General features: G+C 39.1%; 1 protein-coding gene across 14 annotated transcripts in view; it reads left to right on the top strand.

Annotated features, from left to right (window-relative positions):
* Positions 1-17,623, top strand: part of PDE1C (phosphodiesterase 1C) — a 369,737-nt gene extending 352,114 nt beyond the window's left edge. For 10 of the 14 annotated variants that reach the window (XM_084509305.1, XM_084509314.1, XM_084509316.1 and 7 more), the window contains 2 exons: positions 9,492-9,557; positions 17,286-17,623. In XM_084509305.1, the coding sequence (XP_084365431.1) occupies positions 9,492-9,557; positions 17,286-17,455 (236 nt within the window). In that variant the 3' untranslated portion in view covers positions 17,456-17,623. Of the gene's footprint in view, positions 1-155; positions 7,400-9,491; positions 9,558-14,147; positions 14,541-17,285 lie in introns of those variants that run through there. The other 4 variants (XM_084509312.1, XM_084509308.1, XM_084509311.1 and 1 more) reach the window with 3 other exon arrangements.
* Positions 17,624-23,452: the final 5,829 nt, after the last annotated feature.

Genomic DNA, 23,452 nt, shown 5'->3' with positions numbered 1-23,452 from the left:
GCAGCCTTTCAACCGTTAAGCAAAACTACAGTGCTTCGAGGGAATGAGTCTGTCTAAACTGATACCCTTCATTTTCTCTCCCAGATCATCTGCTCCTTGGACACAGGGAAGAAAGGCAGCATTTGACACTTTCCTTTTTCTTTTTTTTTTTCCAGATACAGAAGAGTAAAAATATATATATAAAAAAAAAGAGACTGCAAATTTCTTTCATCATTTTAGCTGAGCTTCTTCATTCCTGTTCTCCTCCTCCTTCCGCAAAGACCAGTTTCTGAGGAAGGCGTTAAACAACTTCCAAAACACTCCTCCTCCCACTGGCTACTTCACAGCTAATGACTCCGGGTTCTAGGGTGGGGGCCTTGTTTTGGGGGATCAGATTTATTTTTGTTTGTTTGTTTATGTATGTGTGCATTTTTTGTTGTTTTGGGGAGATTTTTTTTCTTTAAAAGAAAAAAAAAAAATCTGGTGATTTCCTGATGCAAATGGTTCCATTTTCTGGACAGGTGGAGCTCATAGATGAGTCATCTTTGAAAAATAGTATTGCCCTTTGCTATGTCTCAGCTTGTGAAACCAACATTAGGATGATGCAAAAGAATTTCAAACAAATGAAAACTTCCCTTTTACTCTTTTTCTTTTTCCCCAAGAGTTTTTTTTTTTTCCAATTCCTGGTAGACAGAATTTGACATCAGTTTTACCCTTGCCTTAGAAGATTTTACGTGTAAGAATGGTTAATTTGTAGAGTCAATCTACCATTTGTTAAGATTTGATGTTATTCATGGATGATACAATGATAAGCAAAATATTTTTGCTTCTAAACAGCAGGCAGACTCACTCAAGCCTTGATTTTATTGTGTTTTTGCAGTTAGTAAAATGAAAGAAATAATCAATGAAAGTGATATTCCCTTAGGGCAAATTTTGTTGTCAGGCTCTGACAGTATGTACTAATGTACTGCTTGATGTGCCTGCTTTGACTTGAGATTACAGATAATGAGCTGTTTCCCACATTTGTTCATTGGCTGTCAGTGACCACACTTTGTCTGGCCTGAAGATCTAAGAGAAGAAGGGCAGCAGGGAATCACACAGATCAATTCTTACTTTCATCTCAGTGTGATATTTCTTTCATCACTGACTGAATGGACAGGACAAAGGAAGGAAAAGCATGGCTGGAGAAGTATGGACAAACAAAAACAAAATGAGAAAATGTGTCCTAAATACACTGCTGGAGTCAGTGAATCACTGTCTCACTAACTCTAACTCTTTGTGGAGTTAGACATATGGACAGGAGCCATCATTTTAGCCCACTTTAGAGAAAAAAATGTTAAAAAACTCACTCAGGCCTTGATTCAGGAGGGTATATTTTTATGAGAAATGTGTAATATATGTAAGTAAGTGCTTTTCTGGATTGGAATCTTAGTAAGGATCCAGTTAATTGTGAGTAATTTTATCTGTCCATGTGGAAATCAAGACACACATGCAATCACATACAGTTGTTTTCTGCATAACATCTTTTCACTCAGGATATGGTCTTGCTGTGTTAGTCATGTATGTATTCTGCAATGAATCAGACTGCTGTCATGGCTCTTTGCTATGTGGAGAACATGCAAAACATTAGCTTAGGAGGGCCACACTTTGGTGTTTCCTTTTCATATTCAAAAGCACAGGACTTCACCACCAGCCTATATTAGAGCTTGGACCTCTGTTCCTGCTTAAAATGCGCATGTACAGGGACAAGCTTCACATAACACTAGCAAAAATCACAGCAGTCAGCTCAGCGTAAATCTGCATCTAAACATGAATACCTTCTCACTCAGGAGTGTTTGTATTTGGGGTTTTAATTATCGAGTCTAGAGACATTTTGGGTTCTTTTATTGGACACCAGAGTTTGATCAAAGCCAGAGGCTTAGATTAGGTTCATGCTGTGAAAAGGTTGCACTTAAATCACATATTTTCAGAAGGCAGATGTACAAAAATAACAGTTCTTAGATCTCACCATTGGCATCACTCTACCAGCTCATTTGAATAAAATAAATATCAAGGCACATATTGTTCCCAGTATTGAGCTCCTGCTTCAGTGGTAGCCCTGTATGCCTTCCAGGGTAGATTTTGTGAAAAAAGAAGGGGTGCTATTAGGTGGTACCGAGCACCCCAGTCAGCACTGAGCACACTCTGTGCCGTGTGACAGGGAGAGCGCTGTGCCACCACGCAGCACTGTCCCACCTCCTCTTTCCCCCCACCATCAGCATTCATCCCCTGGTTAAGTTCGGTAGACTATGACTTCCAGCCTGGACCAGGCTCTGTGAAGGGACATCACTGATTAAATATCAATAATGCAGAATGGAATACTGCAGCAATGACTCAGTCCCAGCTTTGTCAGACTCCTCCCTGAAGTCAGGGAGAACATATTGTGACCAAGAGTTTGGTCAGAGGTGCAGGATGATTTAGTCAATACTTTCTAAGTTAGCTTTACCTAACATACTGTGACTAAAGATGCCTTAGTCGTGCATAGAAGAATAATTTTTAAAATAAATCTAAATCTTTTTCTTCATCTGCTTCTGTTTTTTTTTTTTTTTCTTTTTTTTTTTTCTGGGACTAACTTCTTTCAGATAGCAAAGCAAGACTGCTTAATTCACAGCTGGTCAGTTCTTGTTCCTTATGAATTGGCACAAAGGTATGAGGTCAATCTGGAAAATATTTTTCCTGGATTGCCAGGGTTATTTGCCACTGGCAGGAGCTAATAAGGGAAGTGGCAGATGTACTGCTGCTCAGGGACTGCAGATCAGAATTGGATGCCAATCTAGAAAAGATGCTGTAGTCAGAGAGAGAAGTTACTGATCTCAGCACACAGGTGTGCAGTAAAATGTTTTGCAATATACAGTTAGCCAGTCACAGCTAGCTTTAACATTTTCCTGCTCTTTTAAATTCTTCTGAATTTGGTACAGTGGATTATTAGCATTTTTTAGATTTTTTTTTTTAATTGTCACTTAAAAAAATCCCCATGAAGTCTTTTCTATTAGCTTGGAAATATACAAAGTGAAAGTGAAATCTAGGAACTGAGATCCTACGAAGACAGTAGGCCAGATGAAAGTATCTCATGGAGTCCCATCCCAGATCACACCTATATTACCATACCCAGACCCCCCTGCCTCCCTGGAACACTCTGCAGCATTGTGCTCGTGCATTGGGAGCCAAGGAATGGTATGTTTTGACACCTCCCAGTTAAACTAGAGATCAGCCACTGTGCAATTGTGTAAAAAATAATAAAAGTGAAAAGAAAAAATACAGAACTGCTTTCTCTTATTTTATTCCATGAAAGAAAAAAAAAAGAAGGAAAAAAAAAAGAGAGAGAGGAAAACAATTAGGTCTTTATCTGCTAATGTCATGGACTATGTTTATAAAGAGTGAGAAAGGATTTCTGTTGTTGCATCCTTACCTAATTTTTGCCTGGATGTATAGAAATTATGTTTTTCGATGCCTTCCTTTTAGATGCCTCAGTTAGACTATACAATTAATGAATAATACAGAAATGTTGCAAATATAGGACCCATACTGCTGGCCCCAGGCTGAAAACCTACAAAATTATTTGGGAGGTCCTACTGGTAGGCACCAAGCATCCTGGTGTCAGAGTGCATGTAACGAGCTGGGAAGCTGTGTGATAAAGATGGCATGCTTCCACCTCTATGTGGGGGTGGTTGGTGCTCTTGGAAAATTCTTCCCTGCTGGAAGGGTACCAGGCATCTTTTACATCCCCAAAACTGTTGTGTAATATGAGAGGGTGAATCCAGACACTTCTCCCCATTAAGATAAGCAGGTAACCTTGTCGGTGTTTCCTTCTTTAACTGGCACTGGTGTTTGGGGAATTAGCAGGTATTTGATTCATGGTGATCATGGTGATCAAGCACTACTAGTGTTTGAACTCCTGGACACACTATAATTAAATAAACAAACAAAAAAGTGTTATTCCTTTAAAAAAAAAAAAATCGATTATACTGTTCATTATTTATGTAGTTCAAAGGGTAGCAGTTCTCTGTTCTGCACTCAATCAGTGATTTGAACTGTTGGTTTGCATGACAAATATGCAAGAATTGTTCACCTTTGTGGAAGAAGGGATTTGTTTGCCTATGATATACTCTCTCAAAATTCGTTAACTAGCTTTCCTTACAAACTATGGTCAGATTTTTGTGTTTCCTTATAAAAAGATGATGGGTATCACCATTTTTTTTCCATTTTAGAGAAGCAAGATAGATGCCAGATGCCAACTTATTTTTATTTTTTTTTCCAGGTGTCAAAATAAATGGCAGATGAAAAAAAAATATATATATATATATATTTTCTATTTTAGATTTAATGTGTTTCAGTGTAGTCAATCTAAGCAGCCTGATGCTTGTCTAAAAGTGCAATCTTCTGTATAGCTTTGGCTGGTATATGTATACACTACATATTAGTGCAGTAGGAGGTTTAGCAGCAGAATGAATCTTGAGGTCTCTTCCAACCTAGAAAATTCTGTGAAATCTGTGAACCTGGTTCCTGATGGGTGAATGAAAGAGGCAAATTCCATTTGTCTCAAAGTTGCTTTTTTCCAAACAGAATTTTTGTGATTGGAGAGAACCTTTCCAAAATGTGGTTGGTTATGCCAGAGAAAAATGGTATGTGGTGGCATTTTTACAAACTACCACTTGAATATGCAAATGTTTGCTTATGTACATACAAAGTCTTACAAGCTAAGTCTGGAAGAAAAAAATATTTCAGACAACGTTGGTTGTAGTGCTGTGCAAAGCTGCTTTATTATCAGAAGTTTCATGAGCTTGCCTAGCTGAAGACAACAAGAAGCACTTTCATTGTTAGTCCTTGCAAATTCTGCAATGGGTCTGTTTTTTAATTAAAAAGCATAGTAATCCATTCAAATTGGAAATGATGGAAACTGACAACACTTTTGTAGCCTCAACTAGAATTAACAAGCCCATCCCTATGAATTCAGGAGATAGTCTTAAACATTTCTTATTGGCTCCTTTCTCCTCCGAGTTTATTCTACAATATTGAACCTCATCCTGATGATCTATACCATATGTTAGCCATTTATGCTCAGCAAATGACAGCATAATCAAGTGCTTCTCTTTTACTCTCTTTTAATCCATCACCTCACACAATAATTAAAAACCACAGAACCATTGCTTTTGCATGTGCTGGACCAGTGCTAATCTATCTCAGAAGTGATGTCTGAGCATCAGCACTCGAAAACAGGAATGCCCTCACTGAGGACGAGAGCAAGCCCTGATGACACAGCCTCTGTGCAAATTGCTGCGTGGATCTGGCCAGGCAGAAGGGAGGGAAGAATGTTTTCACATTTTAAGGTGCATATTCTGCTCCCTCTGAAGTGGGTGCAGAGCTCTATCCCACTTGTGCCACCTGCAGCATGAGCAGGTCTACTCCCATCTCAGTTTAGTGGCAGATGTGTGTCCTAACACGGTGGTCTCCCTACTTCCATGGGCACAGAGGTTTTGCAATCCTGGCCAACCCTATTTTGGATTACTGATCACAGATCTGATTACTGTGCTCAAAGTAAGAGCATAGCAGATGACTGCTGCTGATGCCACCATTTTCTATTAAAAAGAAACATGGGCCGGGCATTTCCATTTGTTGAGCCCGCCCTCTCTTTGTTTCAGCGTCCCTTTTTCACCATGAACAAGCACGGACAGTTCTCACCTGTGCCCAAGCAGGACTGTGACACGTTATCAGCCAGCTATGTCTGGCTTCAAGGCACCAGCTCTCTCTGTTCTGGTGACTTGATCACAGAGTAGAAAGAAACAGAGCCACTTCACACCAGCTGGCTCTCGACTTGAATCACGGCTTCCCAGTCCAGAGCTCAGTTTTAGCAGAGTTACACTAATACCTAAGCACACCACAGCACTCACAGCACTCACAAGCCTCACAGCATACTCTTGGCATTTTGTATTCTTTTGATTTCTTCTAAGTGCATATGTGTCAACTGCTGTGTACTTGTCATAACCCCAGATTTAGAAGCTATCCAGTGGTAGGAGGAATATATGTATCCCATTGTCTCTGCTGGTGGTTGTAGGAGTGCATCTATTAAACAAAACTACTTACGGCCATTGGCGTTTTCTAGTGATAAAACCTAGCTGTAGATTGACAGAATGAGCATTTTCCTTTTCTTCTTGCTTGGATGATATTTTTATACAATTTTATATGCAATTTTTTAAAATATTTGCTATTTTTATTGTAGGGTTCTGGTTGGGGTTTTACCAGCCCTTCTGGTTGTCTACAGGCCCAGATTCTAACAGAAATATTTTCCTTCCCTTTTCTCCTCTCCCTTCTTCTCTGATAGACAAAAGCCGTTGCATTTGCAACATCAACTTAGAGCAAAATAACACCTAGGGCCTGATCACTCTTTTAGTTGCACTGAAATCAAAGGAAGCTGCATGCAGAGTACTGCCAGCCCCACTGCAGCATCTGGGGCCAAAGACTAAACAACCAAGACTTGTACAGCTCATTAAAAGCAGGGTGGTTCTGTGTAAAGCCATTGCACCAAGGTAGTGCTGTCTTCCTTTGCTGTGGTAGGAGTTGCTTCCACCACAAAAAGATGATATCTTTCTCTTTGCTATTGTGATGCTACTTCTTGCAGCCATGTGAATGAGTAGGCACTTCCATCAAAGGCATCCTCAGCACACTGACTGCCTTCAGCAGGGAGGAAGAGTGACCATTATGGCTTATCTGTGACAGTAGATTTCACTGCTCTGTGGTTAGAAATTCAGTGACAGGTCCTAAATAAAGTTAAGAATAATCAAACGTATTGGTAGGAGGGATAAGGGGAAATTAACCAAATTCAAGGATCTTGGTCTAGTAAAATAACCTTTTCTCAGCTGCAGGGAATTCTATGTATGAAGCTGAACATAAACTTTAGAGTGTGTTTGTATTAGCAGAAATGATAATGGAGATACCTTTCTTCAACTGAACTACAATGAAAAATAGACACCTGTTCTCTAACATTTTTCAAGGAAGAAAGAGGCAGGTTGTTATGCTATTTTGCACCAGGGTATGGAAAACAAATTACCTTCCATGCCCAAAGTAAAACTCCATGCTAGTTTGCTCCTGGGACTGGGAGGGTTGGGTAATGAAAAAACCTATTTGGTTTGATAAGATTCACAAGGGAAAAAAAATGCAAAACTGAAATGAATCATGCCATGTAATGCAAGTATTCTCAAATGTTCTGAGAATAATTTTAAACAATATGTATTTATTGTTAGTTCCTTATTTGAAAGAGGAGGCTTGTGGTCTCTTAAATGTATAAAGCATTTTTCAACATTCCAATTTTTCTGTAACTGAGTCCATATATGTTCATCCTGTTACCAAATAAAAGCAATGAGGTCTCCACTCCATTTGAATTAAAGTTGCAGAAGGGTTCATTTTGTTCTGGTGCTTTCTACATATGGTCCAGGCATGACACTTGCCATTTGCTTTCCAGCATCCAGCTCCCCGTAGAGTAATAGTAATAATTAACTTTTTTTTCTAAGCATAGTGGGAACATTGCTTGGACTTCATCCATTGTTCACCACAACTCTCTGTGAGGAGGAGTTAATGGCATTACCTCATTTCTAAACACATTCTCAAACCTGTACATGTTTGAAGATTACGTGTCATCCTCGCTGCTCCCCCTTTCTCCAGGTGGCAATGTCCTCTGTCTGTCATAAACCTTGATTTTAGTCTTCCTTCTTGCACTGCCAGTGTCTGCATATCAATATACGACATGTTCCTGAAATCAGAGATGCTGTGGGAGCATGTACTCATTCCCACCAGCTTTTCACTGGTTTCAAAACTAAGTGTTACCTTATATTCTGAGACCAAATAACATCTCAGATGCTCATCCTCAAAAAAGGTTATGTTCTCGTTTTGGCTTTCTTACTTTCCCAAAATCCAGCTTTTAAAGATGGGAGATTTTTCTTTCAAATTCAAAGTGCATTTATAAATCGGCAGCAAACACTGTTGACATCTTTGGTTGTATTTGTGTTTTATCATTTAAATGGAGGGAAAAGCACATTATTCAATGATTCATATAACTGCCTCATGAAATTAATCACAAGTGAAGATGTCAATTTTGCATGTAGATTGGTAGAGCCTGTTGCAGCATTACATTGACTCTGCTTATGTTCGAACACAAAGATATTTCAGGTCTCCAGGTCTCTCGTGAGAAGATTGGAATCACAACATAAAAGCATCTCAATCAACAACACACCTCATTCATGCCCACTGTGATTTTTAATTTTCTGTGCCAGTTGTAACACGTGTATCTATCCCAGAGGGCTGGTGTCCCATGTTCTGGTATTGTTTACAAACTTCCTTTCACAGCATTTCAACTATGTCTATGCATGCTGTCTTTTACAAAGTGTCTTATGGCACAGGTAGACTTGGCTTATGACACAGACAGACTTGGAAGCACCTGTGAACTAATAATGAATAGAATTTTCCCATATCACTACTGTTTTTCTATTTGATCTTTTCCATAAAAAAAAAGAAATAATCATGATAAACAATGGCAGAAACTAAGCCATTCTCTCCAAGAAAGTTGTGACATTCACAGACATTCAGTACAAGCCTGAAAGGCTTCATGCATTCCCCTTTACCTGAAACTCCAGCTTTAATTCATTCCTTTCCTCTCTGAAAGGTTCATTGGTATTAATTTCCTGAAGAATGTGCTCACCACTGTACCTGCTTATATTATGCCTTTACTGGCTTGGTTTGATTCTTAATTTACCCCCAGTTCTTCAAGTAGAGATGAATACAATTTCTGATAGATATTGAAGGTATTGATGTAGTCAACCATGGTCTTCAAATAAAAAATCCAGCCTCTCACATAAGCATGAGGGAAGAAAAGATGGTTTGGAAAAGGCATCTTAAGTGACTTAACTCCACTTGCAAATACAGTATCAGAGTCCTTTCTCTGGAGTGTATAGCCAGAGACAGAAATTTCTGGAGTCTCTACCAACCAGTGGTTCCCAAAGTGATGCCAGCTACCTACTGAAGTGATACAGAAGCAAGGTAAGTGCTGTGTAACTGTCTTAAGAACCTCCTTGGGCAATAAAATTTACCATTGCCAGTTCTGTGAGGACATGGAGATAGCCGAAGAGAAAGGTGTCTGAGAGGTGGTGATGGTTCATGGCTCCAAAGCCTTGGAAAACCACTATTGCTTAAGAATGTGAAACTTCCAGTATCAATAACTCAGGTATCTCCACCCAATCTCAGTAATCGATAAAAAGAATAACGGTATGTTTGATATTGATTCCTCTACATTGAAAGGTCTCCAAAAGTGAGCCTATTTGCCCTGTCTCACAAGTAAAGTAGCCTGGCTTAAAATCATTGAAAAGAAGTGGCAGAAAGAAGACAACAAACACCTCATGGTAGCGGCAGCACTACAAAAAGCATTTGTGTGGCTAGCGGGACTACTATTCATCTATCTCTGCTGAAACTACTCTTTCTCTTTAAAGGTGCAACGCAACTTTCAGCTGGTTCACCAGGCTCAGGTTCCTCAGCAAACCGTCTTACATTGCCAGGTCAGTTGGCAATAATAATAATTTGCTTTGGACAAAGGCATTGCAGTACATGATATGTGGGAGAAGGAATACTTTCATGTATTGCATTAAAAAGTTAAGTCCATTCACTGGGATTGAACAAATGAACTGTTGTTTTTAAGCTTCACCGCCTTTCATTTCTTTAAACAAATATCTTTTATTTTGTGGCTCGCAAAACTGTCCACAAACTGTCTTAATTCAATCAGGAAACTACATGTAATTTGGGCCTTTTTCACAATGACATGGGTGCTGACAAGAAAAATGAAGCTGTTTTCTGGAGCCAACTGTAGCTTTTTTTGTGTGTGCCCTTCCTATCCCCCAGGTCTTCCTGTTTTTATTTGGTTGGTTGGTTGGTTTTGGGTGGTCCTTTGGGGACCCAGGAGTTGGACTCTATGATACTTGTGGGTCCCTTCCATCTTGGATATTCTGTGATTCTATGGTTCTGTTTCTATTTCACCATGATAGACATTTTCTTATTCCCTTCCTCTTTGTCCCACACAACTGTCAGAAGAAAAGGAGGGGAACATGGAGTAGTTATAGAAGATAGTGGTTTAGTTTGAAAAAATTGTCAAGATATTATCTTGTCATGGGCATACAGAAAGGCATTCATGTATGCATTATTCACAGTTATTGAAAGAAAAGGTATATGTATAGGAAAACAACAAGAAATCACCAAGAAAGAAATAAAAATCTCAAGCAAAGTACTGCAAAAAGTTTTGCTGCAGATATTTTCATCAGCGACTGCTGTGCCAGCAGATGAGGTGTGGTGTGGCTCTATATATAGAGGCCCACATGCCATAGCATGTTTCTGTGCAGTGTCAGTTCTCCAAGCTGTTCATGGCATGATGCTCTTTTGCGACCGCCACCTTGGCAGATTGTTTCCATCGGCACAGCTGCAGCCACCACGTGGGTACCAGTAAAGAGAAGAGCAGGCAGGAATGTGAGAGAGTTCAAAATATTGTTTTTCCTTAGTAAAACACTGTGCTCTGTGGAACATTCCCTTGTGTGAAAACAAAAAAGAAGACAATCACTGAAAGTAAAATTCAAACCACTGGTCAGCATGCTCACATGAAGACTCTACGTAACTAACCTGAGACAGTTTTAGATAGAAAGTACAGTCAGTAAGCACCATAAATGTGTCCTCTTAACCTCTGTAGTATCTCATCATTGGCAGTGACCATCGACATTAGGTGCATGTATAACACGTGTCTCATAGGGTCCCAGCACTGGTTAAATTATTGTATCTATAGTCACAGGGAGGCTACTACTTTGAATGTTTTCACCCAGAATTTTCTTGCAGATGGCATTTAGAGGTCTTGTTCTTTAGATACCTACACATATTTTTTGGAAGAAAAAATACCTTTTTTTTTTTTAAAGGAAAAATTGTGGAATAAACATTCTTGTCAACTCCAGCCATAACTTGCAGGCAATGTAAACAGATCTAATTTCAAAACAAGTTCCCTTTTTATACATTTTGGCATATTTGCATTGGTCTGTGTTCAATTTTAATGAGCAATGTTTACGTATAATTTTTCATCCATTTTTGCCAGTGTCATTACCACTTTTAATCAATCAACTCATTAATGACTACCTGCAAACAACAAATCCTGCATTCCATTTTATGTGTAACTTTTGTTCTCACCCTCCAGACCACCATTGTAATAGGAAGGTAGCAAATATAATGCAGAAGAGAGGGTTTTGCCATAAGCTACCAGGTACAGTCCCTTGTTTATTACTGACTTGCTCGCTGACCTTGCTTAAATGGTTCTTGTGTGCCCCAGTTTACTCATCTGTTATTTAAGAATATTGTTTACTCCCCTTTAAAAAACTATCAGATCTAGGGATCTGTTAACTGGTCAACAGAAAACCAGCAGTAGGGGAATTCTGTAAGAGAGGGGAGCAATTAACCCAGCAACCTCTCTTTTTTTTGCTAAAGGACACTTTGTGGATTTGTTGCCAGTTCTGCCTTACTTCCAGTAGCAACACTCACTGTGACAACCTCACATTGAATTATGTAAAGGTGCCTCCTGGCTGGCACTTGTGGAAATGATGAGCTGTGTTTTGACTCTCATTTGTTAAAGATTTCCCACCTCATTGTATGTTTTGGCATTGATCAGGGACCCAGTGGGTTTTCTCCATTTGGCTGTTGAACGCTGATGTCTTCCTACATGTGCCCTGTTACTGTGGCTTACACCGCACTGTTTACTCTAGTACAGTATGCAAATCAGCCCTTCCTATGCAGCTACTTAAAATACGGGTTGGGAGTAGATAATAGTGCCATATTTTCTATTTATGTAGCCCAGTGATGCATTTTGTTTACAGCCATTATGGTGCTGGTTTGTTTATGCCCTATATGATCACATTTCAGGCGGGTTGCTTTTGCTGGAGGCAGCCACTAATTAATGTGTAGTTAAGAAACACTCTGCGGTAAATACACACAAAATTTTCAATTAGAGAAAATGTTACTGTTCTTTCTGTGAATCTCATGCAACGACTTGAGAAAGAATGTGAGCTTTATTTTGTTGAGTTTAGTCAATTCTGAAGAAGGGAGGCTGACAAGAGCAGGCAACATATGCACGTGAGCCCATTACTTCTCTGCCAGCCAGTCACTCACTCATGATGATCACTAACCTTTTAATCTATGCCTTGCTGATTTGAAGTGAGCAGGAGGAAGAAACCTCCAAGAGGTCACAAAGCTGGGGAAGGTTTATGAGCCTAAGCAGCAGTGTATAGGAGGGAGCCCTGGCAGTGCTCCCACAGGGCTTGACTACTCGTGAAACCAGAGAAAGCCCTGGCTGCCATCTGTTCCTGTCTTACCAGAAGTCTCTCAGGCCTGCAGGGTGTACTTCCACTCTTTTGCAGTGTACCCTGACTAGAGAATAGGTATTTGAAGGTCAACTTTTTCTCCCTTTCTTCTACATATTTCACACCCTCTCTAGAACTGCCAATTTTTACATATATGTATGCTTTATATATCTATATACATACATATATAGATATAGATATATATATCTTTGATAACAGGACAAGTGGAAAAGCTGCGAAGTAGGAATTCTTTATTTAATTTGAATCTTTGATGCATTCATTTGGCTACAGAGCTGCAGAAAACTGATGCATTACAGAAACTTCAGAGCATGAATATGTGAGTTAAAGACCCTGTTAAAGGCTGGTTTTATTCACTGGAACCTTTTAAAGAGAAGAAAAGTCTGACATTATCATTGAGGCATTTTATTTCAGCATGGAGGAGAGAAAGAAGTTCCAATTTTAAAAGTCACATTTTCATAGTAACAGTTTTAGCGGTCACATTTTTTTTTTTTCTGCAGTAATAGGGACCTGAGAAGTGTTACTGTCTGGTAGGTATAGAAGCCTGGGAAAACAATTTTATTTGTTCTGCTTCTTGTGCAATTTCTGTTAATAGATGAGTGTAAAAGAAGAAAACTGGTAGGGTTCCTTCCCCACATGTTTTTCTTCTGAGTACAGAGAAAACTAATATAGCAGATGATAGCCACCAACACAGTTTTCTACAAGCTATGTCACATCTTCATATTCCTGAAAGTTGGATCTCATGCAATATTATGGAGCAGGAACTTACAGTGTTCAGGTTGTCACATAAGGCTAGGTGCTAATGTAGGAGATGGCTGGACTTGGAGAAAAGTATAATATGCATTCAGTCAGTAGATTAAAAAGCATACCTGGACAGAAGAATCTCATCCTTAGCTACTAAACCCTCAGCTATTGCCATGGTGACTCCCCAAGAGGTAGCTGTCTTCAGACTCTCAACTTGAGGTGTCTCATTGGAGAAAACAGTGAATTTTGTATGAGCGAGCAGACAGATTTTTTTCAGACTGATTCTTCCCAGGTTTAGAATATTTCTTGAGTGTTTGTGTGTCTTTAATGAAATACAGTTGTGTTTCTCTTGCTTCTTTGTCCTGGAGACTCTCCTTTACTTACAGCAGAAAACCTCCTTTGTTGGGAAAGAAGACAAAAGAATAAGCCCTCTTGAGCATACTCTTTTGATATAGCAGCAGAACACTGAATTAGGAACATAAGTATCCCTAGCTTTCCTGAATCATCTCATAGTAAAAATGCCTGATGAAATAATTCCCTTACTTCACTGGTGAATTATTTAACTAAATAAGTAAATCACCTTTATCACCTTTACTGATTATAACAGCCTTTCATGTGTCCTGTAGCCCTTCTGCTAGGATTTTCTTTATCCTGCCTGCATAGTATTTGAAGGCAAAAGTTGCCATAGTTCTTGCAGGGGGATGAGAGGTAAGGTTGAAATGGCAGAAGGTCTGAATTCAGGATGTCCCCGGAGGCCACTAACTGCAGATGATTTGGCAAGGGAACGTGTTACTGCCTTGTCCATGTTATGCCACAGGCTGTTAGTGCTTGCCTGTCTGGAGAAGAGTAAAAAGACCACTGTCAGGACCAAGCTGTGTTCCAGACGCTTTCCACCCCAGAGCCTCTGTGAAGCCACAGTGTACCCTCATAAGATGAGTACAGCTAGGAGAGACAGCAATACCTCATTCCTCATCCTCATCCAGACTCACTGGTGTTGCTTTGCAGAGCCTCCTCCAGTACCTGTGCTGTCAAGTGAATCATGCACGTGTCGCTGCTGGACCTCCTTCCTTGCAAAGGTGGTGAGCCATGGTTGGGTGCTCCTGCAGAGGTGGCAGTAGGGATCTGCCACCAGCCTGGGGAAAGACGTGAAAGCTGAGTAGCCTGTATGGGTTTTCTCCCTTCTGGTTTCCTGCTTTCTTTCCCCTCAGCTTTTCCTCTCCCTCTGGTACTAAGTATCAGCACAGAGCACTCAAACCCCTTTTGGAACTGTGGCTGTTCAGCTGACTGTGTTCTGATTTTTTATCAGAATCAAATTGTTCCCCAGCAGGTTTTCTGAGTAAAAATTGTGCTATTCACTCAGTGAATGTAATGAAGACATTAAAGAAAATGACATTTCAATGGCTTTTTTTTTTTTTGAAGGGATGTGCTTTTTGAATGAATAGAAATGTTTGTATCTGATGTAAAATGCTTGAAAAGGAAAAGAAAACGGTATCAGCGTTTTGCCTAGTCTTGTTTTGTTTTCTGATCAGAGTGGAATTACTATGTAATAACAAAAGTGTTTGTTGCTATAACAACTTTTGATAGAAATACTCAAGGTGATGATACCTTATTTTGTCAGTTACGTCAATAATAATTTCCTTCCCACTGCAACAAGGCCAAAACTATTGCAGATCAGTACAATCTGAAACAGAAATTGAATTTCCAGGAGACTGAGTGGAACCAAGAAAATTCCAGCTAAAATTTTGACTATAGTATATAATAATTCCTGCAGACTCAGGTGCAGGACTTAAATTCAAGCTGAGATGTGAAATGCCCATTATACTCAGTCAACAGAGGGCAGACTCCTCAGTAAGCTATTTTCTTATGTTCATCTTCTCTATGAAACTGAAACTCTTGTCATTGTCTACACTGTTAATTCAAGGACTCCCCCTCAAAGTGGGTTTTGATGCCAGTTGACCTCACCCAGGGAGTGCGTTGCATATTTTAGGGTCAATTTGAAATGCAGAACTTGGGGCAGTATTTGGTACCCCTGTGTTTTTTTGATTCATGGATGAATGGCTTAGACTGTGGCAAATTTATTCACCTGCCCTTCTGTATATGTGCCACCACTTCCAAATGAGTCTCTTACACATTAGCTATGGCTGCTTGTGGGAGCTTCCATCACTGTTTGTACAAAAGAATAGCTTCTGGTGTAGTGCCTCAAGCTATTAATATCTCTAGAGCTGCATGGATTGTAGTAGGTTGCTTTTGTGTTACATATGGGGGAAGAAGGGATGGGGAAATGAACATTTTTGTCCCTTCACATAAACATTTGTACAAGGTACATTTTTCTCTGAAACCTGTTAGCTGGTCTGCTGTAAATGTGTTTGCAAGTATCTTCAAATTCTGCCTCACTTTGACTCTGAATTTGTAGTTAAACCTAAAGTGAATCATACCCAACATATAATGTTTCAACAAAAACTTAGAAGCAGATAGTGAGCATTATGCTCCCTTCTGCTTAGCAGACCTCCTTGAAAATATAGTCATCATTTAAAAGTATGTGTGTCCCTCAGGAAGGGCAAAGGGTGGTACAAGGATGGCAGTCCTTCATTGTAGTGTTGCAAGCAGAAAAAGGTAAGTATTTCTCATTTTTATTCCCATTTTACTAGGAGAAATGTTACAGTCCAGGTCAGATGAGAAGTCAGTGAGAAATCTGGGAACAGATCTCTGGAGTCTTAAGAGAATCTTCTCCTCAGCACCATCTACCTCAGATCAATAAAGCCCAAAGAAATTAAATATTATGGATTCCCTTTATCAGCTTTTGTACAAAGATGATAAATGGCACTGTCAGTATCCTGGTTAAACCACTTGTATTTATTAGCTAAGTCATCTCTTTTGGCAACAACTCCAGTGAAATTCCAGTTAAAAATAAACATTCTCTCATGCTGAGCAATGGAAAATCCAATAACAGTTTGGCTGAATCCATGCTGAGTACAGAAAACAGAATGAATCTGGAAAATGAATGCGCCTCAAAGAACAGTAACTCACCTAATGGATATTTTGAAGCTTTAAATGAATGTCAGTCTAGTTTAGTTGAGAACAGGAAAGAATAAGACTATGCAGAAATCTGGATGCGTTTTTCTAAGGTTTATGAAGTGCATAGTTTTTTTATTTTCCAAGACATTTTAGAGTATGATTAATCACTCAAAGAGTTTAACAAGATGAGACTGTGACTGTGTGCTAGCATTTGATGTTAGTTCACACAGGGGAATCTTTTTCTCTTTTTAGGATACATGCTGAGAGCAATGACTTTTCTTTAAAGTGCTTATCATACTAATTATCATGTTATTACTTCATTATTTTGCAACTAATGACTAAGCATAAGACAAACACATTTTGGTCATAGTCATATTTCATTTGTTTTTATTTTGCCTGTGTAAAGATGTTAGAAAGCAAGACATAGATTCAAATAAACACAGTCAAAAAGCTGAGAATGGTCAGATTGATACAGGTCCATGTGTGACGTTCACAATGCCCTGTAGTTTACTGGAAAATCATACAAAACCTCTCAGTTCCACCTGTTTCTGAATTCTGGGAAACATGATATCAGTCCAGATTTATTGTCTTAAAATGATTTTGTTTGATAGTTTGCTGATAGTTTGAAAACAGTGAGGTGTTTAGCTGTGTACTTGTGGATAGGTAAATATAGAAGTTGCTTCTTCATTCGGACTTTTTGGTACTTTGATCTTCTGTCTAAACTGTTGTTTCTTAACCTCTAGAACATTCCTTGGAATCCACCTGGGCTGCTTTGGGTTTCTAGGATGTCTGAGTAAGGGCATGATTTCAAGATCAGGTGTTCTGAAGTGTTTAATTGCCCAGATTTCTATTTTTCATCCTAGAGTTTTACATCCATATTTATAATACATATTTTCACATTTTATTATATTTTATTCCTGAACTTTCTTCTAACCAATTTTCTAGCCCCTGTATCTATCTAACCCAAAAGAGTCCTGGTTCACTGGCTGAGAAATCCTCCTTTACACAGACAGGATGTACTGAGGGGATGGATGCAGCTTTGAAGGAATTAATTTCTAGTCCACCAGTGAGTGAATGCTAAGCATGGTAACTATTTAACCATTGTTGGTCTTGCTTTGTCACTGCCAGCCATCAAACCACAGCTGCGTCACCTCAAGAGGCCCACTCACAGCTCAGGATCCAATTTCCCAGCCTTCCACAAGAAATCGGAGGAACATTCAGTGAGGTATAAGCTCCTTGACCAAAGGGGAAGGATGAAAAAAATCCAAAATATTTCCCAGAACTGGAATAGGAAATAGCAGAAGAGATGAAGAAGCATCTTCTGGAATGACATGCCTCCCAGGCTGGTGAAGGACATTGTGTAATCATTGCACAGGCCATACTGCATTGTACAGCAGCTATAATTCTAGATAAAAGCACGTGTATGATTTAAAAAATATAATGAGCATTTTTTTTAATGTTCTCAATAGCCTTCTTTATTATTGTAGCATACATTCACTTAGTACTAAAATATTAGTCTGTTACCCTAAAGTGTAATTGTATACCACTGTCTCCTGTCAAATTAAGGAAGCCAATGCTTTTGTAGATTCTTGGGTTCCCTATGGTGTTCTCAATGTGACCTTCTGCCTACCACAGGTAAGACTATAACTCCTATTTCAGAAAGCATAGGAAAGATTTTCCTTGCCAAACTGTACCGAGACTAAATGTCCTCCTCTTGTAGTGTGATAGGTGTTCAGGAGAATGAAAGAAGGAGGCTGGAATACAAAGAGTCCTCTTGTTTCACTCATTAGGGAAAAGAAGACATAGCAGAACATTAAAATTGTGCCTTGTGTGAACTCTGCTAAATGTTTAATAACATTATGTTCTGTGGCATTAATATATCTGAGTTTGATCCCATGTGCTCTTTCAGTACACAGTGACACATGGACCTGAGTTTCACAGCAGAAAATGCACTCTGTGAAGAATTTTCTGATGTCCCTAGATTTTGCAGTGTAAGAAACAGTGGCAGATAACTCCCTTTCCTCTTTCACCAGGCTCCTGGTGACTTATATACCACCCCAGCTCTCCCTTTCCAGCTGATGAAGTCTATCCTGTTCATACTCTGCTCACAAGGAAACTTACAATACTTTTTATCTTCCTTACTGCTCTTCTCTATATTTTTTTTAAATCCCTGTTTGAAAGGAGGGTCCTAGAACTGGCACACGATACTCAAGACTCAAGATGCAGGTATACAAGAAATAGAAGAATGTCCTTTAAAAAAAAAAATAAATAAATAATAATAATGGCACTTTCTGTTTCATCTTTCATGCCTCTCTGAATCTCTCTCTCTCTCTCTCTCTCTTTTTTTTTTTTTTTAAGTTTTGTTTTTCTTTTTGATCCTCTGTGAGTACTGAATAGCATATTCTGTAGAATTATCTATACTAATTCTTAATTAAAATGTAACCCATGAGGACATAAGCAGTTAGGGTTGCCACCCCCTTTAGCATTTTTCTGTATTTAGCAGCTCTGGTGCTTTTGCCAATTACACGGAAGTAAGCTTACTCTTTCTTTCTTCTTCTTTTTCTTTTTCCTTTTCTTTTTCTTTTTCCTTTTCCTTTTCCTTTTCCTTTTCCTTTTCCTTTTCCTTTTCCTTTTCCTTTTCCTTTTCCTTTTCCTTTTCCTTTTCCTTTTCCTTTTCCTTTTCCTTTTCCTTTTCCTTTTCCTTTTCCTTTTCCTTTTCTTTTTCTTTTTCTTTTTCTTTTTCTTTTTCTTTTTCTTTTTCTTTTTCTTTTTCTTTTTCTTTTTCTTTTTCTTTTTCTTTTTCTTTTTCCTCTTCTTATTTTTTTGTCTTTCCTTTTTACCTTACATCCTTCATTTCTGTGTCTGCTTGTTTTTTTCTTCCACCAACACCTTTTTCAAACCACAGTCTTCAGGATAAATAGCCATGTTGAATAGCAGAGAGGATAATCCTCCCTTACTATGAAGGCTGACCATTTAATCCCATTTTTCCCCCCATTGTTAACACATTATTTATCTATGTAATTTCATGTGTTAAGATCTTTTCATCCATTCCAGATCAGTACCTTTGACAGCCTCTTTAGCAGGAACGTGTCTAAAAATATGTCAAAATGTCTTCTGGACACCCACAAATTATTATTGTCTCCTCTAAGGAACTCTCAAAGATTTGTGAGGTGGGACTTCTATAAAAGCTACACTGGCTTCTCTACATTCTATTTGTATCTGCTAATCGTAATCCTATTCTTTATATTTTCTAAAACTTTACTCACTGTGAAAATGATGTTCTGTTATACACCACAGGTTTGTAACCATGCCCATCATCAAAAATGCACCAGTGTATGTAACACTGCGTTGTGAGAGTTATGGTAAAATCACAGCTAGTAGTGGCATGAAAATTGCTGGGATGTTTGCATCATGTTACAGGTGCCCCTCGCTCTGTTAGAGAAGATCACTGTAATTCCAGATGCTTCCACCCTAAGGTCTGACACCTTTCTACAGTATTTTCCTAGAAATCTCTACAAAATGGTGAACGCAGCATACAGCTGCCCGAGTGTTCCATTATCACCGTGTGTCAGCTATTTTTGTCTGGCTGTTTGCTTGATGTTTGTGGTGTTGACCTTAAGCACCATCAGAATTTGTGACTCCAGCAGCTGGGCTGGATTACTGCCTAGACTGAATGTGAAGAGGAATGCACTTTAAAGCCATGTGTTTATGAAATGTGATTTATCTCTAGGAGTTCCCTAATAATTATATATATATATATTTTTTTTTTGCTTGTATAGTACCCTGAAATGTTTTACACAAACAGGCTGTATGGAAACTCAAAATTATACTATTCTTCCAAACACATGTTCTGTCTGTGTTATTTCCTTCCCTTTAGAACAGTTTAACAATTTACTTAATTCACCTAATAGTCCTGCCTGACTATTATCTGGATAAATGGAAAGCATTGGTTCAGGCTCACTGTGCCCCTTGCAGGAGTTAAAAAGAGGCCGGAAACTCTTTTCCCCTCCCCCCAACTTTTCTTATTACCAGCCATTTACTAGGGCTATGGTTTTTGTGCCCCGAGTGTCTTACATGGGAGAGTTTTTTGTCATTGCTTTCCTGATTCACACTTTCTCAATTGCCATGAGACAAAGTTGCAATCTTGATTTTACTACTGGGTAGTCAGGGCACAGAGAAATGAAACGACCTACATTATGTTTCATAGGGAGTTTATATGGCTGCCATAAATTTAATCTGGTTCTGATTTAATCAGCTTTCTCTTTGCTTACACTCTTCTCCAACCAAATCCATGCTGTTCTCTGCTGCTCTGTAGAGTCCCCTCTAGAAAGTCAATTTGTTCACCTAAGTGGTTTAAAGGGTTTTTATTTTTCACTTTTTCTGAGGCTGGGAAAGTTGAACAATGCTGGCAGATAGTCATTTGTACGGGAATGATGTCTCACGATGTCCCTTCCCTCTTCCAAAGCATCAGGCTTTAGGACTAACAAATATTTCAAAGTGGGGGAGTGAGGATGTTTGTGCAGAGTGCTCCTTGTAAATATTGGACATGTCACAAAAATAATTCCTAAGGGAAACTAGATGTGCTGCTGGCATCCAGTCTGATGTGCAGAGCTGTATGGGGAGGATGTGCTCATCCTCTCAGTCCAACCCTGACATCTAGTGTACACCGAAGAGAATTTTTCCAAGTACGAAGTTCAGAAGTGAAGTACAACAGACATTTACAACACACTCACACTTTTTTTTTTTTTTTAACCAATGATTTCTAAGATAACCACTTGTTACCAGCATAGAAAAGTTTCCAAAAGTCTTATGATCTGACCCCTGAACCTATTTAGAAACATTATGAATTATCCATTGCAACTGTCAATATTCGCAAATGTAGTTGTTTCTTTGGCTGGTTGGTTTGGTTAGTACATTTATGAACTGAGTCTAATCACTGAATCACTTTGCTATGGTAAGAAAGTTTGGTGTTCTGTTTTTTCACTTTTTGTTTGTTTGTTTCTTTGTTTTTTAGAAAATAATTAAAATCTGAATTAAATACCTAAAAGTTAAAATCTACATCAAGAGAGGAGAGACCCTTGAATGTTAATTCTTTATGTTTTATATATTTTGATATCTAAACAAACAAGGATTGGAAAAGGAGATTGGCTCTCACATCCTCAAGGGCAATCACAGCATCATGAACAGAGATGGGAGGAGGAAGGGGAGGAGGAGTTCCCAATTCTTTAGGTCATGAAACAAACAATTGAGTTCACAAGGTAAATTTCTGTTTCTTGGCAGGGCGTATCCCCACCTCCTTTCTCCTTGTTATTGTCTGTTGTTGACTTCTGCCCCTCAAGTGTCTGGCCAGCACAACACCTTCAGGCTGATCCCTCACTGTCTTTTTGCATGTACTCCTCCCTTTATTCCAAACACTATTCCTGACCTCTCAGAGACCTGCTAAGTATCAAGGAGCAGGTCCCTTGGTGCTGATCTTGGGCTATAATCACAGGATCACTGAGGCTGGACAGCATCACTGGAGTTCTGCTAGGTCAAATAGAGCCAGCTGGAGCAGGTTACTCAGGGCTGCGTCCAGTTTGGTTTCAAAAATCTCCAGAGGTAGACTCAACAACCTCTCTCAGTTTTTGTGCTAGTGTTTGACCACTCTCACAGTGAAATGTTTTCTTGCTTGCATTTATTTCAGTTTGTGTCCACTGCCTCTTATTTTCTAAGTGGGTACCACTGAGAAGAGCCCATCTCTCTCTTCTTTACTCTCTCCCATCAGAAATTTATATGTACTGAGATCCCACTAAGCCTTCTCTTCCCTAGGCTGGACAGAATATGGGAAAACAAACCTGGGGTAGATATAACATTATCTCAGACCCTAAGACCACGTGGTGGGGCTAAAACCTACTTTGAAGACTGGAAAGCTCTGGACAGCTTGGAAAGATCCAAAGAGCCTCATGTCTCATAGTTATAAATATGCAGTTTGCATTTTCCTGGATCATTACATCTATAAGAATAAGAGCAAATGGTCCATCAGAAGGTGTTCTTTTATTTCTGGAATGTGCTTTCTTATTTTGCTGCTTCTGTCTATCTGTCCAATCCGTATCATTTCAAGCTTCTTCAGGGTGGCAGGTATAAGGATGGACAAAGATTCACTTCACAGATTCTGGGCCTGACAGAGTGACATGAATTCCTGCTTCAGGACTATAAGCCGGTATCATGGAGTAGAAACTGACTTTTAATGTTCACTCTTTGTACTTCTACGAGTACAAAACACTAAAAGCACTACATTTCCAGAATGATGGAATTTCTGTTTGAACTAACTCTCTCTAAGAGGTCCATGGCTTTTATTGGGGATATAAGGAACAGAATGATATGCATTTATGAGCTTAGCTAAATACAAATAGAAGCCAAATTTTCTAATGCACTTCATTGATCTGTACTTTTGATTTTCACCTGTAGTTGTAATATCTGAGCAGCCTCTCTGCATACAAGAATACCGCAAGAACATATAGGGGTCAAAGCATTATACAAGTATCATCTTATTAGCCAGTAAGACAAAATTTCAGACACATTTTCAGTGTAAATGTTGGTAAACTCAAACCATACAAATACTGCTATATCTGTGGAGATAGATAGTGAGTTAGCAAAAGCATTGTGAATGTTGCTCTGTATTTGTTTCTGTTGCTGTTTTGTTGGGTAAGTCACATACCTTATGGTCCTCATGTTTAGCACTACTAAAATACTAATTGCATACCCTTCAGATGGGTAATGGTGTTTCTGCAGTCCTAAGTTGAAAGTTGATGTAGCGTAAGGCCATTGTAGCTCTATTGTCCCAGTTCTACTGTAAATGCAACCCTGTCCCTTAGTTTCTAGGTAAAGGTAATTGAGAATCCACTATAAAAATATCAGCCATTAACAACCTCCCAAATGCAGACAGGGTTTTATTCACTGACTGGAACACTTCATTCCCATAAGTCCTCAGACTGGTTGTCCTGCACAGTGTAGATTTCTGGGGTGAGATGCAGTTCCAAGTAAATGTCTGAATGCAAACCAGCTACTAAGGCCCTGGAATAGTCAATGCCTACATGTAGACGACTTAAGTGACTTAAATCTGGAACGTTGCAGTCTTAGTGCTACAGAAAGTCTGTGGCCTTAGCCTGTTTCTGCCCTTCCTGTTTCCTTCAGCCCAGTTCCTTTGCATCCTTCTCTTAATGGAGAGAGCTGGCAGCAGGAAGCGAGGACTGAATTTGCTACCAGCACTTCAAAGTGGTGCTCCAGAGTGTGTGTCCTCAGACACAACTAATTCT

Source organism: Aythya ferina, assembly GCF_964211825.1.
Source record: "Aythya ferina genome assembly, chromosome: 2".
In the NCBI taxonomy this organism is placed as follows: Eukaryota; Metazoa; Chordata; class Aves; order Anseriformes; family Anatidae; genus Aythya; species Aythya ferina.
This window is presented reverse-complemented; position numbering and strand designations above follow the sequence as displayed.